Below are 22,885 nucleotides of genomic sequence, written 5' to 3' on the forward strand. Positions count from 1 at the left end.
CAATTCCCAGTTAGCCATGTCAAATCTCCAGTATCCAAACAGCTGTGCCCAGTCGTCTCATTCCAGTTGGTGATGTAATTCAGAACCTGAGCAGTGGGAGAGGTTTTAAAATGGTGAAGCCCACTCATTGCTCTTCCTCCTCTAAATATCTTATATAAAGAGGTGTCGCTTAGTTTAAAGATAAGAATATCTTAGCGATTAAACATTAATTATCTCTATTTGTATAATCACTAAATATTCAAACTGTATTTGAATAGCAAAAAGAATATTTTACTCTTTTAAATTACATAATTTTTTTTTAAATAATAAAAATGAAGTCATTACAATTGTTGATAGTATAAATAAAACCACAAAAATGAATGAATGTAGCAGAAGACACTTGCCCAGAACCGTGTGGTTGGAAAGTAAACTTTTTACAGACATTGATTTTGTCTGCATCAAACCAATTGAAAATCTTCATCATTTAAAAAGAATAAGAAAGACTTTATTCTATTAATATATAATTTGAATCTTGATAAAATAAGCAGAAATAATTAATGTTTAATCATTATTATATTCTTGTCATTCAATTAAAAAGTTTATTTTAAGAAACCAGTGGATAAAACGAAGCTGCTTTCCATTTTTCTTTTCTGAGTTATAACCATTTCTGGATGGTAGTCAGACCAATGAAAGACCTTGTATGTTGTAGCTCAAACTGCTAAAAATAGGAGACAAATTTCCATTAAATGACACCCTAAAACTACAAAGGACATACTGGATAATGTAATATTAGATAATCCCTAAAAAGATAGGATTATCCTGGCTTGAATTCTTCTGATTTTAAGTTTACTTCATCAGAGTTGACTTGAGTCTAAGAAACGAACCCCCACCCCCCCACCAAAAATAATAACTAAAGAAATTAATTTGGACTGACTCCTACTGAAATTTTGTTTTGTCTTTTTACTTCCACCTATACTTTCTACCTCACTCCACCCAACATTCCTAAAACAATTGAAATCTACTTACTCAAAACCCTCGTCTCGTTCTTTATTTGCTTGAAACATGTAAACATCAGAAGACTGCGTACTGTCAGAATTGTCTAGATCTTCTGTTTGGATACTCTTGCTATTGTCTGAACTCCAGTTACTCATTTGGTCTGTATAGGTTCCTGGAGATTGGTACAATGAATCAGCATCATCACTGTCACTTGTGTAGACTGGGTTCTGTACATCTTTGGATTTTGACTCACTCATAGCTGAGAAATTATTGAAGACTGAAGGTAAAAATGGCAAAGGATTCACAAAATTTGGACCTTCATATATATCGGTTGCCTGTGGCATCATGTTGTAACTAGTTCCTAAATATCCAGGAATATTATGATATGTAAGGTTCATTGGTAGAAATGGTTGCCCAATACCAACTAACTTCAGATATTCATTGAGATAGGAGGTACCAAAATAGTTGGATGATATACCTAAAAATGGATTTGGGACATAATTTGGTGCTAAAGAATTTGGGAAATAAATGCTTGCATTTTGTTTTTCAATTTGGGGTTTCAAAAGAATATCATTTATTAGTCCCTCATTATTAGAAACTACAGATTCACTGTATTGGGTGTGATTCTGTGCACTCCCGTTCAGTGAAGTTGAGTTTTCCTGAAGCTGAGCTCTTGTTTTATCAAAGTTCACTTCATTCTTAGAATTTACTTTCTCATTCTCTTTCCTTGTGTTCTTATTGCATTTTGTAATGTCTTCATTGAATCCAGCTTCTTTTTCATCATTATTAGTGTAGTTCTTTCTATTCTCTTCCAAATCATACATTCCTGCTAATGACTGTTTAGTAACTTTTGTTAATTTATTCTTCCAATTACCCATTACCAATCTCTGATTTGACCGTTTCTTCAGGAATTCAGATTCTATTTCCATTTGATTCAGTCTTTCTTTTTCCATATCTTCTTCCTTTTGGCTAATTTGTGATTCTGTCACCTTAAGTTGCTGCTTTTCATTCGTATTTACAGTAGATTCTTTGGGAAATTTCTTCTGCTTTTTCCAAACATTCCATCCTCTTTGACTATCATTTTCTTTTTCTTTCTCTCCCTCATGCTTAACTCTGCCTAAATGATGTTGCTCTGACATTCTACCAGTTTTCTTTTCCAAATAATCAAAGTCTATTCCATTTTTATATTTTGAATTACTTTTCATTGCACTCGATTTATCCCAACCAATATTTTCAGATACTTCACATGTTTTAGGGTTGGGTTCTTTACCATTTTTGGATTTATTTGAATTTGACTTAATGAAGCTTTGTTCATTCTTCCAAGTGAAAGAATGCTTTGTGACATCATATTCTGGCTTGGGACAGTTTCTGCTATAAAATTCCTTTGTGTTATTTAGATATTTTATATTTTCAGGAATAAGACTACATTTAAAACCAGTTGTGCTGTTTCTTTGAGAATTTTTCACAGAACTCTCTGTATCAGAATTTTCTGAATCTTCAAGATCTTGCATTGGAGTCCAGTCATTTGTTGATCTTGCAGAGTCAGTTCCTTTCTGCGTTTCGCTTTTCAAATTAGGCTGCTTGGGTTGGTTTAAAGATGTGTGATTTTTAAAATCTCCATTGATTTTAAGATTTTCTGAAGAATTTGAGTTGAAGGAATTGTTTGCAGATAGTTTATTAAATTTTTCTGCTGCATTTTTATCCAGTAAGTCTTCTGTATGTTTTTTGGTTTTATCCACAACATTACCCAAAATTTGGTTTTTGCTGTTTGGTAATTTGCTAAACTTTTCTTCCTGCCATCTTTTCTGTCTGGTCAAACATGTCTGTGTCAGTTCATAATAGAAGGCATCATGCAGATCTTTTTTCATAGGTTTTACAGAATCAGAGTTCTCTTGCTTTTTCGTTGATCTTAAGCTATTCCGAGCTTCTATGATGTCTTCTTTGAAGATTGCTTCTAGTCCTTTCATAATGTTGGATGAAATGGTTGTCTTAGAAATGCTGCTAGGGAGAGAATTTTGCCTGCTTTGGTCTATTAATTCTCTTTGAAGAGGGGGACAGTAATTTAATGTTCTGCCTAATGATGATGGTGGTGGTGGTGGTGGTGGTGATGGTGGTGGTGGTGGTGGTGGGGGTTGGGGTGGGGGTGGTGGGGGTGGGGGTGGAGCTGCTGATTTAGGCTTTGAGAATTCCATAGCGTTGGTTTCAACAAGAGAATTGACTGTTTGTAATGGTTCTCTCAACTGCCAATTCTCTCTCATGTAACTATCTCTTTCTGTGAACGCTTGGTTCAGTTCAGGTGCAAATCGAAATTCCATTTGTCTAGTTTCTTGACATCTCTCAGCACCATTACCAGAATCTACCTTTGGAAAGGAAAGAACATTGTGATCTGGACTTACCTCCCTGTTTGTCTTTATCTCGCTTGTTTGTTGATTGCAAGGTATAGCAGAACAAACATTTTGTGTATATTCCGAAGTCTGTGACATTTTCATTTCTTCTGCAGTGGCCAGACTAAAGCCTTTTGACCGATCCAAAGAAGCTGAAGATGCCAATGATCCATATCTTTGGTAGGTATCACTATCAAGTTCAAAAGATGCCATAGAATTTGTTGTATTAGTCAGGTCACTTTTGGATGAAAAATATTTAGGTGTTGTATGGCATGTTGATATAGAAAGTTTTAAAAGTGAAGGATATGTTTTATCTGAAGTCTCACTTACTCTCGAAGATTCATCATTCGCCTGTAGATTATTTGAAGAGTAATGCTGATTGTTTGAAGGAAGATTGCAATTATTGTTCCATGGAGAAAAATATTGTTTTTTTTTAGTTTTTTCAGAAAACTGAACTTCAGCCTTACTCTGTGCATTTGTTGCATTAACATGATTGGTTTGGGAAGAATCATTTATGACCACTGGGCAAGAGGTCAGCATGGTACCTGATGGGGTTAGGACATAGGGTCTTGAGTATGGTTGAACATTGTAAACATTATCTGACTGTAGGGACTTCCTGTGATTATCATGTTGATTTTGTTGATTTGAGGAACCGAAATTGATGTACCTGGTGTGGAAATCACTCCTGGTTACACCTGGTGCTGATTTAAACTCATTAGAAACCTTACAGTTAAGTCTTTTCTGCCAGATATGCTGTTGGTTAGTGTGTTGGTTTGTTTTACTTAAACAACGATCACCAGGTGAGTCCATGTCAGTCAAGTTTTCATGAAAGTTACTTTTTGTTTGTTTCATTAAAATAACATTATCAGAAATAATTCTGGTCTCAGAAAAGCTTTGATCTGAGTTTTTTCCTGCTGACTGGAAATTGTTAGTTTCAGATATAACTTCTACTTTGGGTTTACAGCTAAATTGAGATATCATTGATGGATTTGATATGCCAAGATTTTGTGTTTGAAAAGTACACTTTTCATGATCAGTTTTAGCTGTAAAGGGGATAATCTGGCATGAAGACTTTGAAGAGACATTTTGACTATTGTCACAGGTTCCTGTGTCAGATGTAAACAGTGAGTTCACTGGTTGACCAATAGACTTATTTGCATGTGGAGGTGGGAGAGGAGCCTGACGTTTCTTTTGACGATTCCTGTTGCAATTATTACTTTCAGAACCTAATACATTCAATGGTTTTGCTTGAGGCTGAAGATTTGGAGAAATAGAATTATTCTCATGTGTAGGCATGTTGGAATGTTTCTGTCGGCGAATTTCAGCCATCTGTGCATATGTAAGAGAATAACATTGGTCCACTGGGAAACTGCTCTTTTGTGGCAAAGAAGCAATTGGTGCCTTGTTTTTCAGGTTATTCACATTGTTAGCTGTCGAATAAAAAACTGATGATGTCTTGGTCTGATAATCTGAATATGGTAAATGATTTGAAATTTCATTTGAAGGTAAATATTTCATTTGTTGCTCTGATGGCATCATTTCTGAACTCTTTGTTTGTGTTCTGGATATTTTGTACAGATTCATTGGTTGAAATAATTGAAAGTTATTCCCTTCTTTCAAATTATCCATTTCTGTCTCTTTTTTCTGGCTATTTTCTGGTAATATTTCTTTTTTACTAATATTTGGATTATCATTTGTTTCATTTGCATCTAATAAAGACTCTCCACTGCAACCCTGCTCACTTAAGTGAGAATGGTTAATTATTTCATTCCTTGTTTTGTTTGCCAAACTTTTAGTGTGATTTTCCGGAGAGCCTTTTTGCAAACCTTCGATTCTTGAACGAATTTGTTCATCAAGTACCGTGACCGGATTTCCCCAGATTGATGCAAAATCAGAATTTTTTGCTGCAAGCTGCACAGAAACTGGACGAAGTTTGCGGTGAGTAATTTCTTTCGGCAAAACTTTGTTTTCTGGTACCAGAAAGCTGTGGATTTGATGTGGAATATGATATTGTCTTGAAATGGGATGCCTTCTTCTTCCAGCAGGCTGAACAGGGACTATCTGAAGTGTTGATAAATTCTGCCCCATTTTCACAATAATAGATTTTCTGAAAGAAACAAAGCAAAAAAAAAAAAAAATTAAAATAATTGATTTTCCTTATTTTCTTAAACTTTATGTGAATTATTATCTCTTATCTTTTATATTCTATCTTTTACTTGTTTCAGTCATTAGACTGTGGCCTTGTTGGGGCATCACTTTGAAGGGTATAGTTGAACAAATCAACTGTAGCACTTATTTTTTTGATCCTGGTACTTATTCTATCAGTCAGTTTTTGTTAAACCACCAAGTTACAGGGATGTAAACAAAACAACACTGATTGTCAAGTGGTGGTGGTGGTGGTGGTGGTGAACAAATATAAATACAAAGGTACACACACACACATACATACACACCCTCACACACACACACATAAATATATTCATATACAAGGGGCTTCTTTCAGTTTTCATCAAGCAAATCCATTCACAAGGCTTTGGTTGGTCTGGAGCTATAATAGAAGACACCTATGTAAGCTTCCAGCCAAGGGGACCAAACCCAGAACCATGTGGTTGGGAAACAAACTTCTTGCCACTCCACCACACTTGTGCTACCTATATGTGATATTTTGATACTTATTAGTATATGCTTACATTCTTAGTTTAAATTACGTTAATTATGCTGATTTACAACTTAGTCTTCTGTGGCAGGGGTGGGGGGAATATAATCAACTGCTCCCCACCACCACCACCACCACCACAAAAGTTTGTGCCTAAGAGATGATGTTAGATATCTTTGTTAAATTACAGTAAATAACAGAATTCTAGAACAGTGGAGAAATTTCAGAATAGAAGGCAAATTGAGAAGCCAAACTGTTAAGCAACAAACATGATATATTTAACATATGAACAACATATACACAAAATATAACATGTATACAACACATGTACATGTCTGCAACATGTACACAACAAATATGTAACATGTATAAATGTATACAATATGTATATTAAATATATATAATATAGGTGAAACCATCCGAGCGTGATCATTGCCAGAGCAGCTGTCTGGCTTCCGTGCCAGTGGCATGTAAATAGCACCATTTGAGCGTGATCGTTACCAGCGTCGTCTTCCTGGCACTTGTGCTGGTGGCACGTGAAAAGACATTCGAGCGAGGTCATTGCCAGTGCCACTGGACGGGCTCCTATGCAGGTGGCACGTAAAATACACCATTTTGAGTGTGGCCATTGCCAGTACCGCCTGACAGGCCTTCGTGCTGGTGGCATATAAAAGCACCCACTACACTCTCGGAGTGGTTAGCGTTAGGAAGGGCATCCAGCTGTAGAAAATCTGCCAAATCAGATTGGAGCCTGGTGTAGCCATCTGGTTTGCCAGTCCTCAGTCAAATCGTCCAACCCATGCTAGCATGGAAAGCAGACGTTGAACGATGATGATGATGATGTTATTTACATTTTATACTCTTCAGTTCCCCACTTTCTCTCTCTCTCTCTCTCTCCCTCACTCATTGTTTTTTTTTCCTCTTCTCACCACCACCACACTTTATGGGAGATAAACATCCTGACTCATGGTATATCCAAGCCCCTCCATTCTGCACTACCCTTTAAGCCTGGTCCCCCTTACTCCAAAAGATTGGTCCTCTGGAATCTTTTCCCACCTCATGTTTTTCTTGCAACTATTAATCTTGTTTTATTTCCTTAAGCCCTTCACTCCTTATGGGCTACCAACAATCTTTCTCCACTATTCTTGACCCTAGGTTGTCTTTCCTGCTTTTCTCCAGTTAAATCCCTGCCTTTCCAGTTCTTTTTCAGTGTCTCACATTAAGCTATTTTTATGACATGCTTGCAGGTTTCGCTGCACTATATCATATGTTTCTCCTCAAGGAAGACCTTCCTCTCTGGAGTCTTGTTGGCTTTGAATTGTTGTCAATGCTTTTATAGCTTTGCTATTTTTCTAGTAGGGATGTTGGCACTATGCAAATACCTTTTTAATTCTGGAAAGATATGGTCCACATTAGTCTGACCTCTACCCTTTGACCCATTGAGCAGTGGTGCCTTACAACGAGCTTGCACTCTGCTGGCACAACTCTCAGGGTCATATAAGCAACCACACTGCAACAAGGACAGGACCTTACGGTGGGGTTGTTGATCCACAACAGTTTAAACAAAACATTAATGGCATCAATCACACTGGACTCAGAGAACCTACAAAGATCATGAGCAATACCTCTTCCACCAGACTCAACAAGTGAAAAAAAAAAAAAAAAAAAGACACTTCCTTATTTTTCAAGAATCAATCAAGGATCTTTTGTGCAGTCATTTGACCGGTTAGAAATAATGACCAAATCTGCCTGAAAGCTAAACCCAAACATCTTAAAAGATACATTGGATAATATAGCCCTAGATATCTAGTGAGAAAAGGCAGGATGTGCATGAACAGAATAATCTTTGTTATAGGCTTGCACTGCTGAGGTTGACCTCGAGCTAAACAACATCTACAACAACCAGATTATTTCATAATTTGAGGTTAAGCTGAACCCAGAGGGGAAAATTATAATTTTGAGCAAGTAACAGCTGAACATGTCAGATATAATGTAATTGTTCATCTTTTGTAACAAAGATGTTGGATGTGTGTGAGCATGCGCATGTGTGCATGTGTGTGTGTATATGAGAGTATGTAAGCGTGTGTGTATGTCTGTGTACGTGCATGTATGCAGGTTTCATGTGTATATGCATGTGTGTATGTATATATATATATATGCATATATATATATATATACATACATACACACATACATATATATATATATATATATATATATATATATATATATACACACACACACACATATATATATATAAAGAGAGAGAGAGACTGATAGGTGTATATATGTTTAGATATATAAATATATATATGCATATGTCTCTGCTTGTGTGTATGTGTAAGTATAGGTGTGTGTGTGAGGTAAGTGTATTTCACTATTATATACTGCTCCTCTTTCTATACAATGATACAGTTGTTTTATTTTTGTTTTATTGTTGTTTTACAACCTTTTTTTCTTAAGTCTGTTTACTTCATAACATTTCTTCTTAAGACCTAATAATTCCCTTCCAGCTAGGATAAAGATTAAGGATTGTTTGTCATTAGACTGAAACAAAACATTGTGAATAAAATATATTGTTTCTCTTATCCTTTATCTTGTTTATATACATACACATATACATTCATAACTATATATACATATATATCATCATCATAGATTAATGTCTGTTTTGCATGCGGGCATGAGTTGGATGGTTTGACTGAGGTCTGGAGAGCCAGCAGCTGCACCAGGCTCCAATCTGGTCTGGCGGAGTTTCTACAGCTGGATGCCCTTCCTAATGCCAACCACTCTGAGAGTGTAGTGGGTGCTTTTTACATGCCGCCAACACAGGAGCCAGTAAGGCAGGCCTGGCAATGATCACGTTTGGATGGCGCTTTTTACATGCCACCAGCATATATATATATATATATATATATATATATATATATATATATATATATATATATATGCACTAGCTGAGTAAAGGGGATCTGAAAGGGGTAGGGAGGCTCCGAAAGGGGTAGGGGGCTCCAAAAGGAGTCTCAGGGAGTAGCATCCCTACCTTCCTTAGCTAATTTTCTACCACATTTCTTAAAAATCATGGTAGGGGTCTCAGTCTAGGGACCACTCATGTATAGAAACTGAAAGTGGTGGATGTGAAGCAGCTGTGACAGCAATAGCGAGACTTGATTGGGTGACGTTCAGGGAATGTGGGACATTGTTATATTGGAAAAGGTTCTCATTAAAGATGAAAGGAAGGGTCTATAAGAGTTGCGTGAGAGCTGCAATGCTGTATGGGAGTGAGACATAGTGTCTGACGGAGAGACATAGTGTCTGAGTGAGACATAGTGTCTGACGGAGAGACATAGTGTCTGAGTGAGACATAGTGTCTGACGGAGAGACATAGTGTCTGAGTGAGACATAGTGTCTGAGGGAGAGACATAGTGTCTGAGTGAGACATAGTGTCTGAGGGAGAGACATAGTGTCTGAGTGAGACATAGTGTCTGACGGAGAGACATAGTGTCTGAGTGAGACATAGTGTCTGACAGAGAGACATAGTGTCTGAGGGAGAGACATAGTGTCTGAGTGAGACATAGTGTCTGAGTGAGACATAGTGTCTGAGTGAGACATAGTGTCTGAGTGAGACATAGTGTCTGAGAAAGAGCAAGAGAGCAATGGCGAAAGAAATGTGTGGTGTGAAGCTGTTTGATAAGAGGAAGACTGAGGTGTTGATGGGGATGCTGGGGTTGGAGGAATCAGTGGAATGGCTAGTGAGGGTGAATGGATTGAGGTGGTATGGGCATGTGTTGAGGAGGGATGAGGAGCATGTTCTGAGGAGGGTACTTAGGCTAGAGGTAAATGGACTGCGAAAGCGAGGTAGACCAAGGAAGACATGGAAGGGACAGGTGGAAGAGGAGATTGGGAGGGTTGGCTTGAGAAAGGAGAATGCCCAAAACAGGACAAGATGGTAAGATGGTGTGAGGGCGGTTGCTATGGCATTGTGGTAGATCCGGCCACACCTGTTAATGGGGACAAAACCTAGATTTAAAACACTGGATGATGATGATGATGATGAGTGTTCCATCATTGCCAGGTAATTTTCCAATAGAAAGCCTTGGTGGGCTTTCAGAACAGCATGCTCACATAAGTTAGATTTTCTCCATTTTGACAGGGATTTTTCAGATTTTTTTTTTTTTTTACACTACACACTTAGAAACAATGGGAGATGCCTTTTTGGTTAAAAAAAGGAATATTTTTGAAAATTTGTAAATTATTTCAATCCCTCCCCGACCTTCCTACTCAGTACTGTTTGGGCCAAATTTTCTTTTACACTACTAAATGATAGGAGAAGCTTTGAAAGTTAAAAAAAAAAAAAAAAAAAAAAAAAATGGGGAAATCAGCAATCACCATTACAATCCCCACTTCCTTTATTATCAAAGAGAAAATGAAAGATAATTTAAAATCAATAGTGAACATTTTTAAAGTCTTTTCATTAACCCTGCCCTCCCACTAAATCCTAAAATTTCAGCTTTTTCTCAAAATTTTTATTAACCAGACCTTCGAGCATTGGGCCTCACCGAGGCGATGACTACTGACTGAGACCTTTGGAAATGTGCTGTGCGTGAGAAGACCCGGCAAGCCAAGTGAGATCGTTGCCAGGGCCCCTGGACTGGCTCTTGTGCGGGTGGCACATAAGATGTACCATCCTGAGCGTGACCGTTGCCAGTACCGCCTGACTGGCCTTGTAGGGTTTTCGAGCGAGATCGTTGCCAGTGCCCCTGGACTGGCTCTTGTGCGGGTGGCACATAAAAGACACCATTTCGAGCGTGGCCGTTTTCGTGCGGGTGACACGTAAAAACACCCACTACACTCTCTGAGTGGTTGGCGTTAGGAAGGGCATCCAGCTGTAGAAACTCTGCCGAATTAGATTGGAGCCTGGTGTAGCCATCCGGTTGCACCAGTCCTCAGTCAAATCGTCCAACCCATGCTAGCATGGAAAGCGGACGTTAAACGATGATGATGATGATGATGAATTTTAAAATACAGGAAGTCTGAATCTGTAATTTGTTTCTGTATATTATTTCAAAATAATTTTCAGATGTAAAAGTATGTGATTTAAAGGAGATTTAGCAGTTGTTTCTGGCACATCCTAGACCACCTGGTGCCTTCCTTGTTTCTTTGTCACTCTAACATGCATTGATATTTTGCAATATTTTTCTCCCCATACACACTTTCTATGGAATGATGATGCAGTGGTCCATTGCTGGGATATAAGCAACTACAACAAAAACATTTATTTAAATCTTTAATCCCACTCTGCATAAAGTGTGTGTGTGTGTGTGTGTGTGTGTGTGTGTGTGTAAGAAAAAAAGCATATATACGAAGTATGCAATTAAAATAAATTATCTATTACACACCTTTTTTAAATCACTCTGTTGGCCTAATGAAACTCTTTACTCACATGCATACATACACACTAACAAGCACACGCACACTCGCGCACACAGACACACACACATACACACACATAGTGTGAGTGTTATACTTTTATAGAATGAGAAAGTTTGCCATGAGAAAATGAAAGAGATAAACAAATGAGAGAGAGAGAGAGAGAGAGAGAGAGAGAGAGAGAGAGAGAGAGAGAGATCTTTTCAGTCACTGTCACAGATTTTGAAATTTTAAAATTAAGTGAAATTTTTCAATTTGGTTTATTGCTTTACTTTTTCTTGGTGAATCCGAGTTCCTAATTTCATTTATTCCAAAAACAGTTCTAAAAAAATGTTACGCAGGTTTAAAGTTTGACCATTTTTACCCAACCAGAACAGGATTTTTGTACATGATAGCTGTGATAAAATGTAAGTTAAGATTAAAGGGGGTGGGGGTATTAAACAAAATGAAAGTTATGCATGAGAGTTAACACATAAACAAAGAAGTGTCAAAAAGTATGGTAAATATATATATATATATATATATATATATATATATATATATATATATATATATATAGAGAGAGAGAGAGAGAGAGAGAGAGAGAGAGAGAGATTGTTTTATGGTGATAGATAGAGAGTGGGAGAGTTGTCAATCAAAAGGTTGAGTGATTGCTCATAGAAAATATAAGCTCTGTAAAAGAACTTGGAAGGTTGGACCTTTCCCGATACCCTTAAAGCCAAGAGCTTTTCAGCACCCTCTCATGTTTGTGTGTATATATATATATATATATATATATATATATATATATATATGTATGTATGTACACATTTATGGCAGATTTCCACACTCTTTCCATCTACCAAATCCACTCACAAGACTTTGGTAAGTTTGAGGTTATAGAAGACTTTTGCTCTGGGTGCCATGCAGTAGAACTGAACCCAAGATTACATGGCTGCAAAGAACGCTTCTGAACCACATCCACCCACCCACCCTTGCTTGCACCTAAACAATGAAGTAGAATAACATTTCCATCAGGACAATGATGTAACACAACATTTGTATGACAGCAACAAATCAGAACGACATTCAAATCAGGGCCAACCTGTAATACAATGATGTAACACGACAAGTCAGATTAGGACCATAAAGTAACATATTAGACGCACTTACCTTATGTTAACCAGCAATTTCTAAGGTTCATTCCTCAATCTTGGTGCAGTAATTCTCCAGAAAAGCAGAGAAAACAGTGGTGTCGAAAACAACAATAATAACAGCAACAACCACAACAATGACAACTACAACAAAAAATAATACCAACAACCATAAACAATACCAAGTAAGCCAGTCAATAATTACAGCGCCACCTGTGATATCCAACAGGGTACTTGCCCATATTGCTAGCTTTTGAGAAGGTGATTGTGTCAGGTGGTTACAGAAGTAATGGTGGTGGTGTCAGCAGCAGTGGTAGTCATGCAGTAGTAGTGGGTGTTACTGTTGTTAAGGTTGTGGCACTGCTGAAGGTGGTGGTGCTTGATGGGGTTGCAATGGTGGAGATAGCAGAAATGGTAGAGGTGCTGGTCTCATTTATTGAGTTAGTCACATTCCTGAAACATCATGATGTAAAAGTAGTAGTAGTAGTAGTAGTAGTAGTATGGTTATGAGGGTTGTGGTGGTAGTGGTGGTGACAGTACTTGAAGTAGGTGCTAGATTGCAGAAGTAGTGGTGGTGGTGGTGGTGGTGGTGGTGGTGGTAGATGTGCAAGTATTAGTGCTGAGCAAGAAATAATACTGACAGTGGTAGTAAGACTGGAAAGAATGGTGGGAATAGAGGTGGTGGTGGTGGGAGGATGGTAGTGGGGATGATGGTGTTATGACAATAATGATGATGATAGCAGTGCTGGTTATGAAGATGGTGGTGGTGGTGAGAGGATGGTAGTGGGGATGGTGGTGGTGGTGGCGATACACACACACACACGGATTATCAGTATGCTGGTGTAACACTTCTCCGGGCCCTGCCATCATTTTTTATCAAATAAATCTTGAAAAGCTAGGCTGCAAGATGAAATAGCGATGGTGGTGGCAGTGGAGGAGTGGGGTAGTGGTAGTGGTAGTGGTGGTGGTGGTGGTGGTGGTGATTGTGGTGGTGGTGGTGGTGATGGTGGTGGTGGTGGTGGTGGTGGCAGTGTTGTTGTTAGTGACGGTGGTCGTAACAGTAGTGGTGGTGGTGGTGATAGTGGGGTGATCATGGCGATGATGATGACGATAGTAAGGTGATGTTTAACATCCACCCCACCCACTGCATCAATCGAGATAAACCTCCCTGATCAGAGACATTCCAGCCATGACCATACTGTCTTCTTAGGGGGTTTACATTGCCTAAAGTGTCCTTTCCTTTTTTCTAAAATGGTAACAGTGTGATATGAGGCAATTTGGCTGCTATTTTTAGCAGATTTAGTGACCATATTAAGCCAACTTCGCACAATTTTCTTATTCCAGTTCAAGCTAGGCTAAAAAGCTGCTGAAACAGATCGCGATATCAACGATGCATTTGGCCCAGGAACCAGTAATGAATGTACAGCACAATTGTGGTTCAAGAAATTTCATAGCGGAGTCTTGAAGATGATAAGTGTAGTGGTCGGCCATCGGATATTGACAGTGATCAACTAAGAGCTTTAGACGAAGCCAATCCACACACAACTGCTCGAGAGCTTGCTTCTAAATTAGACGTAACGTATATGACAATTTCTAACCACTTGAAAGAGATTGGAAAAACAAAAATAATTGAGAAATGGGTGCCGCACAAATGATACATTTGTATCACAGCAACAAATCAGAATGACATTCAAATCAGGGCCAACCTGTAATACAATGATGTAACACGACAAGTCAGATTAGGACAATAAAGTAACATATCAGACGCTGTTTTGAAGTGTCGTCTTTCCTTCTTTTACGCAACAAGAACAACCCATTTCTCAACCGGATTGTGACTTGCGATGAAAAGTGGATTCTTTACCACAACCGGCAAAGTGCAGCTCAGTCAAAGTTGCACCAAAAGAAGGTCATGGTGACTGTTTGGTGGTCTGCAGCTGGTCTCATCCATCACAGCTTTTTGGATCCAGGTGAAACCGTTACAGCGGAAAAGTATTATCAGCAAATGGATGAAATGCAAAAGAAACTCCGACAACAACAGCCAGCATTGGTCAATAGAAAAGGACCAATTCTTCTCCACAACAACGCTCAGCCGCATGTCGCACAACTGACCCTGCAGAAGTTGAACAAATTGGGCTATGAAACTCTGCCTCATCTGCCATACTCACCAGACCTCTCGCCTTCCAACTTCCACTTTTTCAAGCATCTCTACAACTTCCTGCATGAGAAATGTTTCAAAAACAAAACCATGCCAAACACGCCTTCAATGACTTCATCGCCAACAGAACACAGGATTTTTACACTACTGGCATAATTAAACTTGTTCCGCATTGGCAAAAGTGTGTTGATTCTGATGGTGTTTATTTCGATGAATAAAGTTTTGTTTGAGCCGAGATATGTGCATCTAAATTTAAAGGTTAAAAACCACAAGAACTTTCTTGACAACCTAATATATATATGTATATAAGTATGTATTACACACACACACACACACACACACACACACACACATGCACATGCACACACACCTAAAGCAAGAGAGAGGAGAGAGGGGGACTGTATGAATAGGTGTGAAGTAGTTATGGAAGGAAAAAGAGAAAGGAGTCATCGGTTAGTGTGGAGGTAGTGAGTAGAGTAGGTACAGTAAAAAACAATGAAAATAAGGGAAAGGAATAGATCACCAAAAACTGTTATAAACCTGCTTCTGGGCACGTAAGAAAGGTGAAAGGCACTGAGCAGCAACATTGAGCAAGCATAGAAGAGTAGTGGTGGTGGTGTGTGGGGGCAGTGGCTGGAGATTCATGTCAAACTGAACACAATAGGTTTCTTAAAACCATTTTTTCATCTCACACAATGACAGGATATATAATCCTCCCTTAAATGGCGTGTATGTGTGCATTTCACAAATGCACGCACACACACACAGGCAGATAAGCAACTAGCTTTAAACTGATTTATTCTTGCATGTGAAAGAAGAAGATTTGGGCTGCCAAACTACAGGGCAACCAAGAGGGGGGAAAAAAAACACCAAGTGCCCCATAAATTTATCCTCAAATATGTATTTATGTGTTTATTTCAAAATTGGTTGCTTTGCTGAGACTTTTGCAATTTCTCACTTGCAGTGTTTCTTTTATCTTTTTTGCTTTAAATATATTTTCACTGAGCAAGAAAAAAAAAGAGTTTGGTTTAACTTAGAAAGGACTATGTATGTCTGTCTGTCTGTCTATGTATGTATCTATGTATGTATGTATGTATGTATGTATGTATGTATCTATCTATCTATCTGTCTAGCTAGCTAGCTAGCTAGCTGTCTGTTAGTCTTTCTGTCTCTTTGCATGCCTGTCTGTGTATCTGCCTGTCATCATCATCATCCTCATCATCATCATAGGAGTATTCGACAGGATACAGTAATATGCAGGGCAGCATCCTGCTCCATGTGAGCTTTGGCATAGATTCTACAGCTGGATGTCCTTTCTAACACCAAGCATTTTAGAGTGTGTGTCTATCAATCTATCTGTCTGTCTAGCTCCCGACCTATATGTCAGTCCATCTAGCTATCTCTGCCTGTCTGTCAGTTTGTTTGTCTGTCTGTCTACCTACCTGCCTACCTACCTGTACAGTCATACTTTTTATCTGTCAGCCTGTATATTCATCTGCCAATCTCTCAACTCTGTACCAATACTGCTTGTTTAAACCACTACCCTTTCCTATCATTGTAATCTTTACTATAATTGAAGCTGCCACCACTACCAGTGCTGACACCTCCTCCCTTCCTCCTCTCTCTTCATGTCTTGTTGTAACAGTGCTCCAGAGAACCCTTCCTCTCTTGAAAATGACAGAGTTGAATTTGGCGTTAGTAACACCCTCTTATACAACAAAACAACAGTTCAAAGAAACCAGAAAACATGATGGGTATGGATGTGCCGCATTACCAAGATGACGACAAGGAGTAAATGGCTGGTAGGCTAGATCCTGAGAACCTTCAGAACCAGAGAGAAGGAAACCATGATGATCTTCTGAAGGACATTCGTCCTCAACCACCTGGACTACTTCTCCCAACTATGGTCACCCCACGGTGTAAAATTAACAGCGGACCTTGAAGCAATCCAGTGAAGCATCACAAAGATCATCTCATTGCAACAGCTCAACTACTGGGAAAGGCTGAAACAGCTAAGACTCTACTCCCTGGAGTGAAGGCAGGAGAGATATGCAGTAATCTGGAAGATCCTGGAAGGGATTGTGCCAAATTTTGGCATTGAAAGCTATACAAATGCCAGAACAAGTCACTACTGCACAGTGCCAAAGATCAAAACAATGTTTTCAAAACAAAATTGGATCTCTTCCTGTCGAGAGTCCCAGTCAGGAGGCGCAAATGAGGGCAGTGACATCAAACTCCCTTATTCATCAAATGCCACATATCAGAGGAGACTCTCAATAATAACAGAATAGCAAAACAGTGGTGCCCCAGCATGGCCGCAGCTTTGAACTAAAACCGATAAAAGTAAAAGATAAAAGGTACATACATACATAGCTACATACATAGCGTAATCTTTGAGTTTTTCATACTTAAACAAAGTAAAGGTTCTGAAAAAGTATTAGACGAAGGAGTGTGCTTCCACCTCTTCAACGAATCACAGATAAAAAAAAAAAGGTGAAAACAGAAAAACAAAGAAAAGGGACGTAAACACACCAGCATCGGTTTTCAAGCGGTGTTGGGGGGGGGACAAACACAGACACACAAACATATACACACATACATACATATATATATATATATATATATATATATATATATATATATATATACATATATACGACGGGCTTCTTTCAGTTTCCGTCTACCAAATCCACTCAAGGCTTTGGCTGGTCCAAGGCTATAGTAGAAGACACTTGCCCAAGGTGTCACTGAACCCGGAACCATATGGTTCGTAAGCAAGCTACTTACCACACAGCCACTCCTACGCCTATGATCATTAAGTATTTATTTATTTATTTATTTATTTATTATATACATGATTTATGTATTGTTGCACATAATACAATAATTTCTCTTATGGTGTGGTGGAAAATTTTTATAAGGGATAAAGTAAAAACCAGCCAAGTACTTGGCTGTTGCCTTCCCCTCGATAAGTAACTATCGATTATAGATACTAATGCCAGAGGCACTTGCGTGAATTGTACCGAATCGAGTTGACTGCGTGAAGCTTGTTATGGGACGTAATTTAAATAGAAAATTTCAGGGAAAATAGGTGCGCATTTGTTAGTTATGGGACATAACTGTATATTTTACCGAGTAGTTTCCCTTTAGTAATTTAACAAAATTTCTTTCATATTGATTTCAAATTTCGGCACAGGACAATTTCGGGGAAAAGACAAAATCGATTACATCGACTCCAGTGTTCAATTGGTAGTTATTTCATCGATCCCAAAAGGACCTCGACGGAATTTGAACTCAGAACGTAAGGACGGACGAAATACCGCTTAGCATTTTGCCCGGCATGCTAACGATTCTAAGCCACCATATTGGTTTCAAATTTTGACACAAGGCCAGCAATTTCGAGGAAGTGGTAATTCGACTTCATCGGTCTCATCAACCCCAAGAGGATGAAAGGCAGAGTTGACCCACGGCGGCCTTTGAACTCAGAACGTGAAATCGAGAAAATACCTCTACGTATTTTGTCAGGCGCGATAACAATTCTGCCAGCTCTTATTTTATCGACTCCGAAAGGATGAAAGGCAAAGTCAACCTCTGCGAAATTTGAACTCAGAAAGTAAAGAGCTAGAAGAAATACTGCTTTACATTTCGTCCAGTTTGCGACCTAATATTGGAATAATATATTAATAACTGAGAAAAGCCTTAGAGGCGTCTGTGATATGAAAACTAATAGTAAAGTGTGACCTAACATACGTTATGTTGTAAGCGAAATTTTTTGAATTAGTTAAAATCACATCTTTGGGGAGGAGAAAAATTATTGAAATAACCTTTTCGGGTCTTTTTTAAAACGGGGGCCACATTTTTCATTAACGAAACACTTTGAAACTTGGAACTCTGGTAGAATATGTCATATAAAACATCTTTTTCTCTTAGTCTTCTTTAAAAAAAAAGAAATCCATAAATTATTCCATGTTAAAGTTGTCGTATTTCTGTAATTTCAACCAATCACTGACGTCCATTCAGCCGATATACATTAAGTGCCGACTACATAAACAAACGATTCTGAAACAATTAACCCTAACCCTAACCCTAACTCTAACCCTAACCCTAGGGTTAGGGTTAGGGTTAGGGTTAAAGCAAATTTAAAATGAAAAAAGCAAATAAAACGAAGGTATGGAGATTAAATACGCTTTACATCGCTTAATCAGCCAAAGGAGTAAATGTAAACAACTGAATACTTGTCAGTGATTGGTTGAAATTATCGAAATAAGACAATTTTTTACATGAAATAAATTCGAATACAAAAATATTTTTCTGTTCTATAACACAAAATAGATAAGTATACGAAGTTTGAAAGTCTTTCGGTACCAAAAACACTACGTAAAACATTAATGAAAAATGTGGCCCCCGTTTTAAAATAGATCCACCTTTTCTTGTTAGAAAATATGGGGCAGACAATACAAATCCGAAATCTTAATGCAAATGTTGAATGCAGTGAGGATTACGGTTGTTTGGGTAATACCGAGGCAATTCGAAATATGTAGTTTTGTTTTATTCGTTTCAGCCATTGGTCTGCGGTTATGCTGGAGTACAACCTTTCAGGGTTTTACTCGAACAAATCGACCTTAGTACCTGTTTTGTAAAACCTGGTATTTATCCTGTCGCTGGTATTTATACCCAGCTGAGAGCCATACTTAGAAAAATCCCCAATTCTGATAAAGTCATTCTACTGGGGGATTTTAATGCCAGGTTTGGAACAGACTGGGATCTTGTTCAAAACATGTTTGCTCCATGGCAAACATGGAGCTCTCTAGGACGTTTTGGAGTGGGGAAAACGAATAGCAATGGTCTCACGCTACTGGAGCTTTGCGAAGAACATGGACTTTGCATTGCAAGCACTCATTTTATGCACAAAGGTGATCACACAACAACGTGGATGCACCCAAGGTCTAAAGTTTGGCACTTGCTGGATTGTATCATCATCCGCAAGCGCGACATCTATGACATTTGTAATGTCATGTCCTCTCATGGATCGGAATGCTGGACAGACCACAGAATGGTGCGAGCAAAGTTCTGAATGGTAATTAGAGTAAAAAAGAGAAGAGGACCAGTCAGCATTCCTCGCCGTCTAAATGTCCACAAGGTATATGATGTTGTGGTTAGGAAAGAACTTCAGACTCGCTTGTCCAGGACTGAAACTGCTGCAGCATGGGAGGATTTTGGACACCACGTTCTACAATGTGCAGCAGAAACACAGGGATATGTTACTGCCAAACACAGAGACTGGCTTGATGAAAATGATGCTGAAGTTCAGCGACTATTGGTGGTAAAGCGCCATGCTCACAGTGTATTGCTACACAGAGAACTGTCTACTGTGCAGCGAAGTCTAGCACTTGCCCACTATAACAATGTAAAATCACTACTGCAGCGATCTCTTAGGAAGATGCAGAACACTTAGTGGGAGGCTCTTGCTCGTGATGTTCAGGCTGCTGCTGATGCAATTGACAGCAAGAAGCTTTACCATCTTATGAAGCGAGCTTATGGACCTAAGCGCTCCACATCAGCTCCTTTGCTTTCCAAATAGTCTTCCACTCTGTTTACTAAATCAACAGAAATCACAGGTCGCTGGATCGAACGCTTCTCTGAATTCCTAAACCATGAGTCAGTTGTGGATTAAACAGTGATTGATACTATGCAACAAAGACCTATCATTGGCTCCTTAGACTCTTCGCCCTCAATAGAGGAAGTAATGACATCAATAAGTAAATTTGAATCTTGGTAGGGCACCTGGAAAGGATGGAATCTGTGCTGAGGTCACTTTAAATAAACCCTTGATTCAATAGCACTGTGTACAAACTCTATACTTGGAATGACCAATTTTTAAATACTGTTGGATTTTACTCACAAGGTATTGGAATCTTATATGTATACCATTCTGCCTAAATAATGGATCTACAAATGCAATATCCCTGCATATCTCACATCTATTTTCATTCCTCCACTTCACTCTCTATTTCATATCTTATCTAAATTAACCATTGCTTAATCATTTTCTCACACCATCTCCGATGAAGGGATATAATAAATATCCTGGAAACAGCTGTAAGACCTATTTATAAATGTTCTAAATTCTTCACAGCCTTGGTTTTTTTTTTATCTCATTCTGAAAAAGTTCATACACACACACACACACATATTATATATATATGAATGTGCGTGTGTCTCCACAATCGCTTGACAGCTGCTATTATTTTGTTTACATCCCCGTAGCCTAGCGGTTCGCCTAAACACCGATAAAATAATTAGTAGACTTTAGAAAGAAAGAAAAAAATCAACCTAAGGACTGAGGTGGAGTGCATCCCCGAGGCTGCTTGTAAAACGTCCTATCTGTGGACTGAGAGTTTATTTTTACTCTGACTAATTTGTTGGTTTCCCCAATCCGGTTTTGTTTTCAAAAATAATGTCATCCAAAATAAACACGGATCTCTGAACTAAGAGGATGGGAGACATTCTTTCGTGGAAAACAAAAAGAGATAACAGTGAGTTTATGAGAAAGAGCAATAATGCTAATAATAAAGCATCCCAATCGCCAACTCCATCCCACCTTCACCACCACCAACCACCATCACCAACGCCACAAACCGCACCACCACCGCCACCAACATCATCACCCCAACCAACAACACCATCATCGCCACAGCCACCACCACTAACAACTGTAACAACATTAATAACATCAACATCAACGTCACAGGAACTCCCCCCCCCACACACACACGCACTATCACCACTACCACAACACAAGCATCAACACCCACACCTACACTTCCAGCAACATCAGTAATGACACCAACAACAATAACAACAAAACCCATCAAACAATCATCCTAGTCAGTCTTTCAACAAGCTGTAGCGTTTACGTGATTAGAAAACCTGCTCGAAATAGCAACCAAATCACCGACCAATTAAAAATAAAATCGAGAACGTACATTGGATAATGTAGTTTAGATACGCTACATCTGAAAATAAAAAAGACACGGGCTGGTTAGGAGAGTAATGTCTTTGATCCAATAATAATGCTTTCCACAATAGGTACAATGCCATCAATTTGGTGGGGAAGGATTCAATTCGATTACATCGATCCCACTGCTCAGCTAGTATTTTATTTTATCGCCACCAAAAGGATGAAAGGCAAAACTGACCTCGGCAGAATTTGAACTCAGAACGTTGAGAGCCCCAAGAAATGCCGCTAAGCATTACATCCAACGCCCTAATGATTCTCCTAGCTCACCTTAACAACAAAAAAACAAACATTTACAGCAGTAGCATCTTCATCACCAAACACCTTACTATCGAACCATCAACCATGCTATCACTACAACCCAAACATAACCTCATCGTGTGTGTGTGCGCGCGTGCGTGTTTAGTCAACTACATCGAAAAAGAGGTATTTAATAAACACATAGCAGTTTCCTGCAACACAATTTCTTTTCAACAGGCCCTGCTCTATTTAACATTATTCCAAAACAAATCAGGACAAATTTTTTCAAGAAATACCAGATAAGCTACCTATACCTGGATACATCTCAGTCATCAACAACCCCACTGTTCGAATGGGCCATGATACCACAAAACTTGTTTTAAAAATGACTTGAAAGACCCTATCAAGTGAGCCAATCTTTGGTTGAAACACATCGAAGTTATCTAAATTATTTATCGAAGTTCAAAAGTCACAATTGCTATCGAACTGCCAACGACCGGGTTGCAAAAGTGACGTAGTTAGGAATCGGAGAGGGATGTGGTCCATTCCAGGCGACACTTTTATGGGGGCGGCACCTTTGAGTCTGCTGTATAAGCCTGTATAGATTTAAGGGTCCGGAGTGGGAGACAAACTGAAGGGATACCCTGGCAGTATACACTGTAGCTATACTACTAGAAAGCAGTTGTACGACGAAAATGTTGACACCTCACCGGCGCTGTTTTACTTTGGAATCCAGAAGATGAAACTGCTAAAGTCGACAAAGATCGGTATAATGAAATGAAAGCAAAATAATATTCGGTAGAACTAAGCTAAATTTAGCAATGAAATAAAACCAAGAGAATGTTTTTCTTTGAATATATTGAGGTGATTGAAGGTAAGTATGTCGTGCGGGAA

General features: G+C 38.7%; 1 protein-coding gene across 1 annotated transcript in view; it reads right to left on the minus strand.

The window, feature by feature from the left end:
- The window catches only part of LOC106881281 (uncharacterized), a 28,500-nt gene that overhangs the window by 758 nt on the left and 4,857 nt on the right, over positions 1-22,885 (minus strand). Inside the window, exons 2-3 of the mRNA XM_014931612.3 lie at positions 12,598-13,031; positions 1,006-5,466 (exon numbers count right to left, since the gene is read on the minus strand). Of these exons, the coding sequence (XP_014787098.2) occupies positions 1,006-5,447 (4,442 nt within the window). The 5' untranslated portion in view covers positions 5,448-5,466; positions 12,598-13,031. The remainder of the gene's footprint in view (positions 1-1,005; positions 5,467-12,597; positions 13,032-22,885) is intronic.

The sequence above is a fragment of the Octopus bimaculoides genome, chromosome 25 (genome assembly GCF_046866305.1).
Source record: "Octopus bimaculoides isolate indiv1 chromosome 25, ASM4686630v1, whole genome shotgun sequence".
In the NCBI taxonomy this organism is placed as follows: Eukaryota; Metazoa; Mollusca; class Cephalopoda; order Octopoda; family Octopodidae; genus Octopus; species Octopus bimaculoides.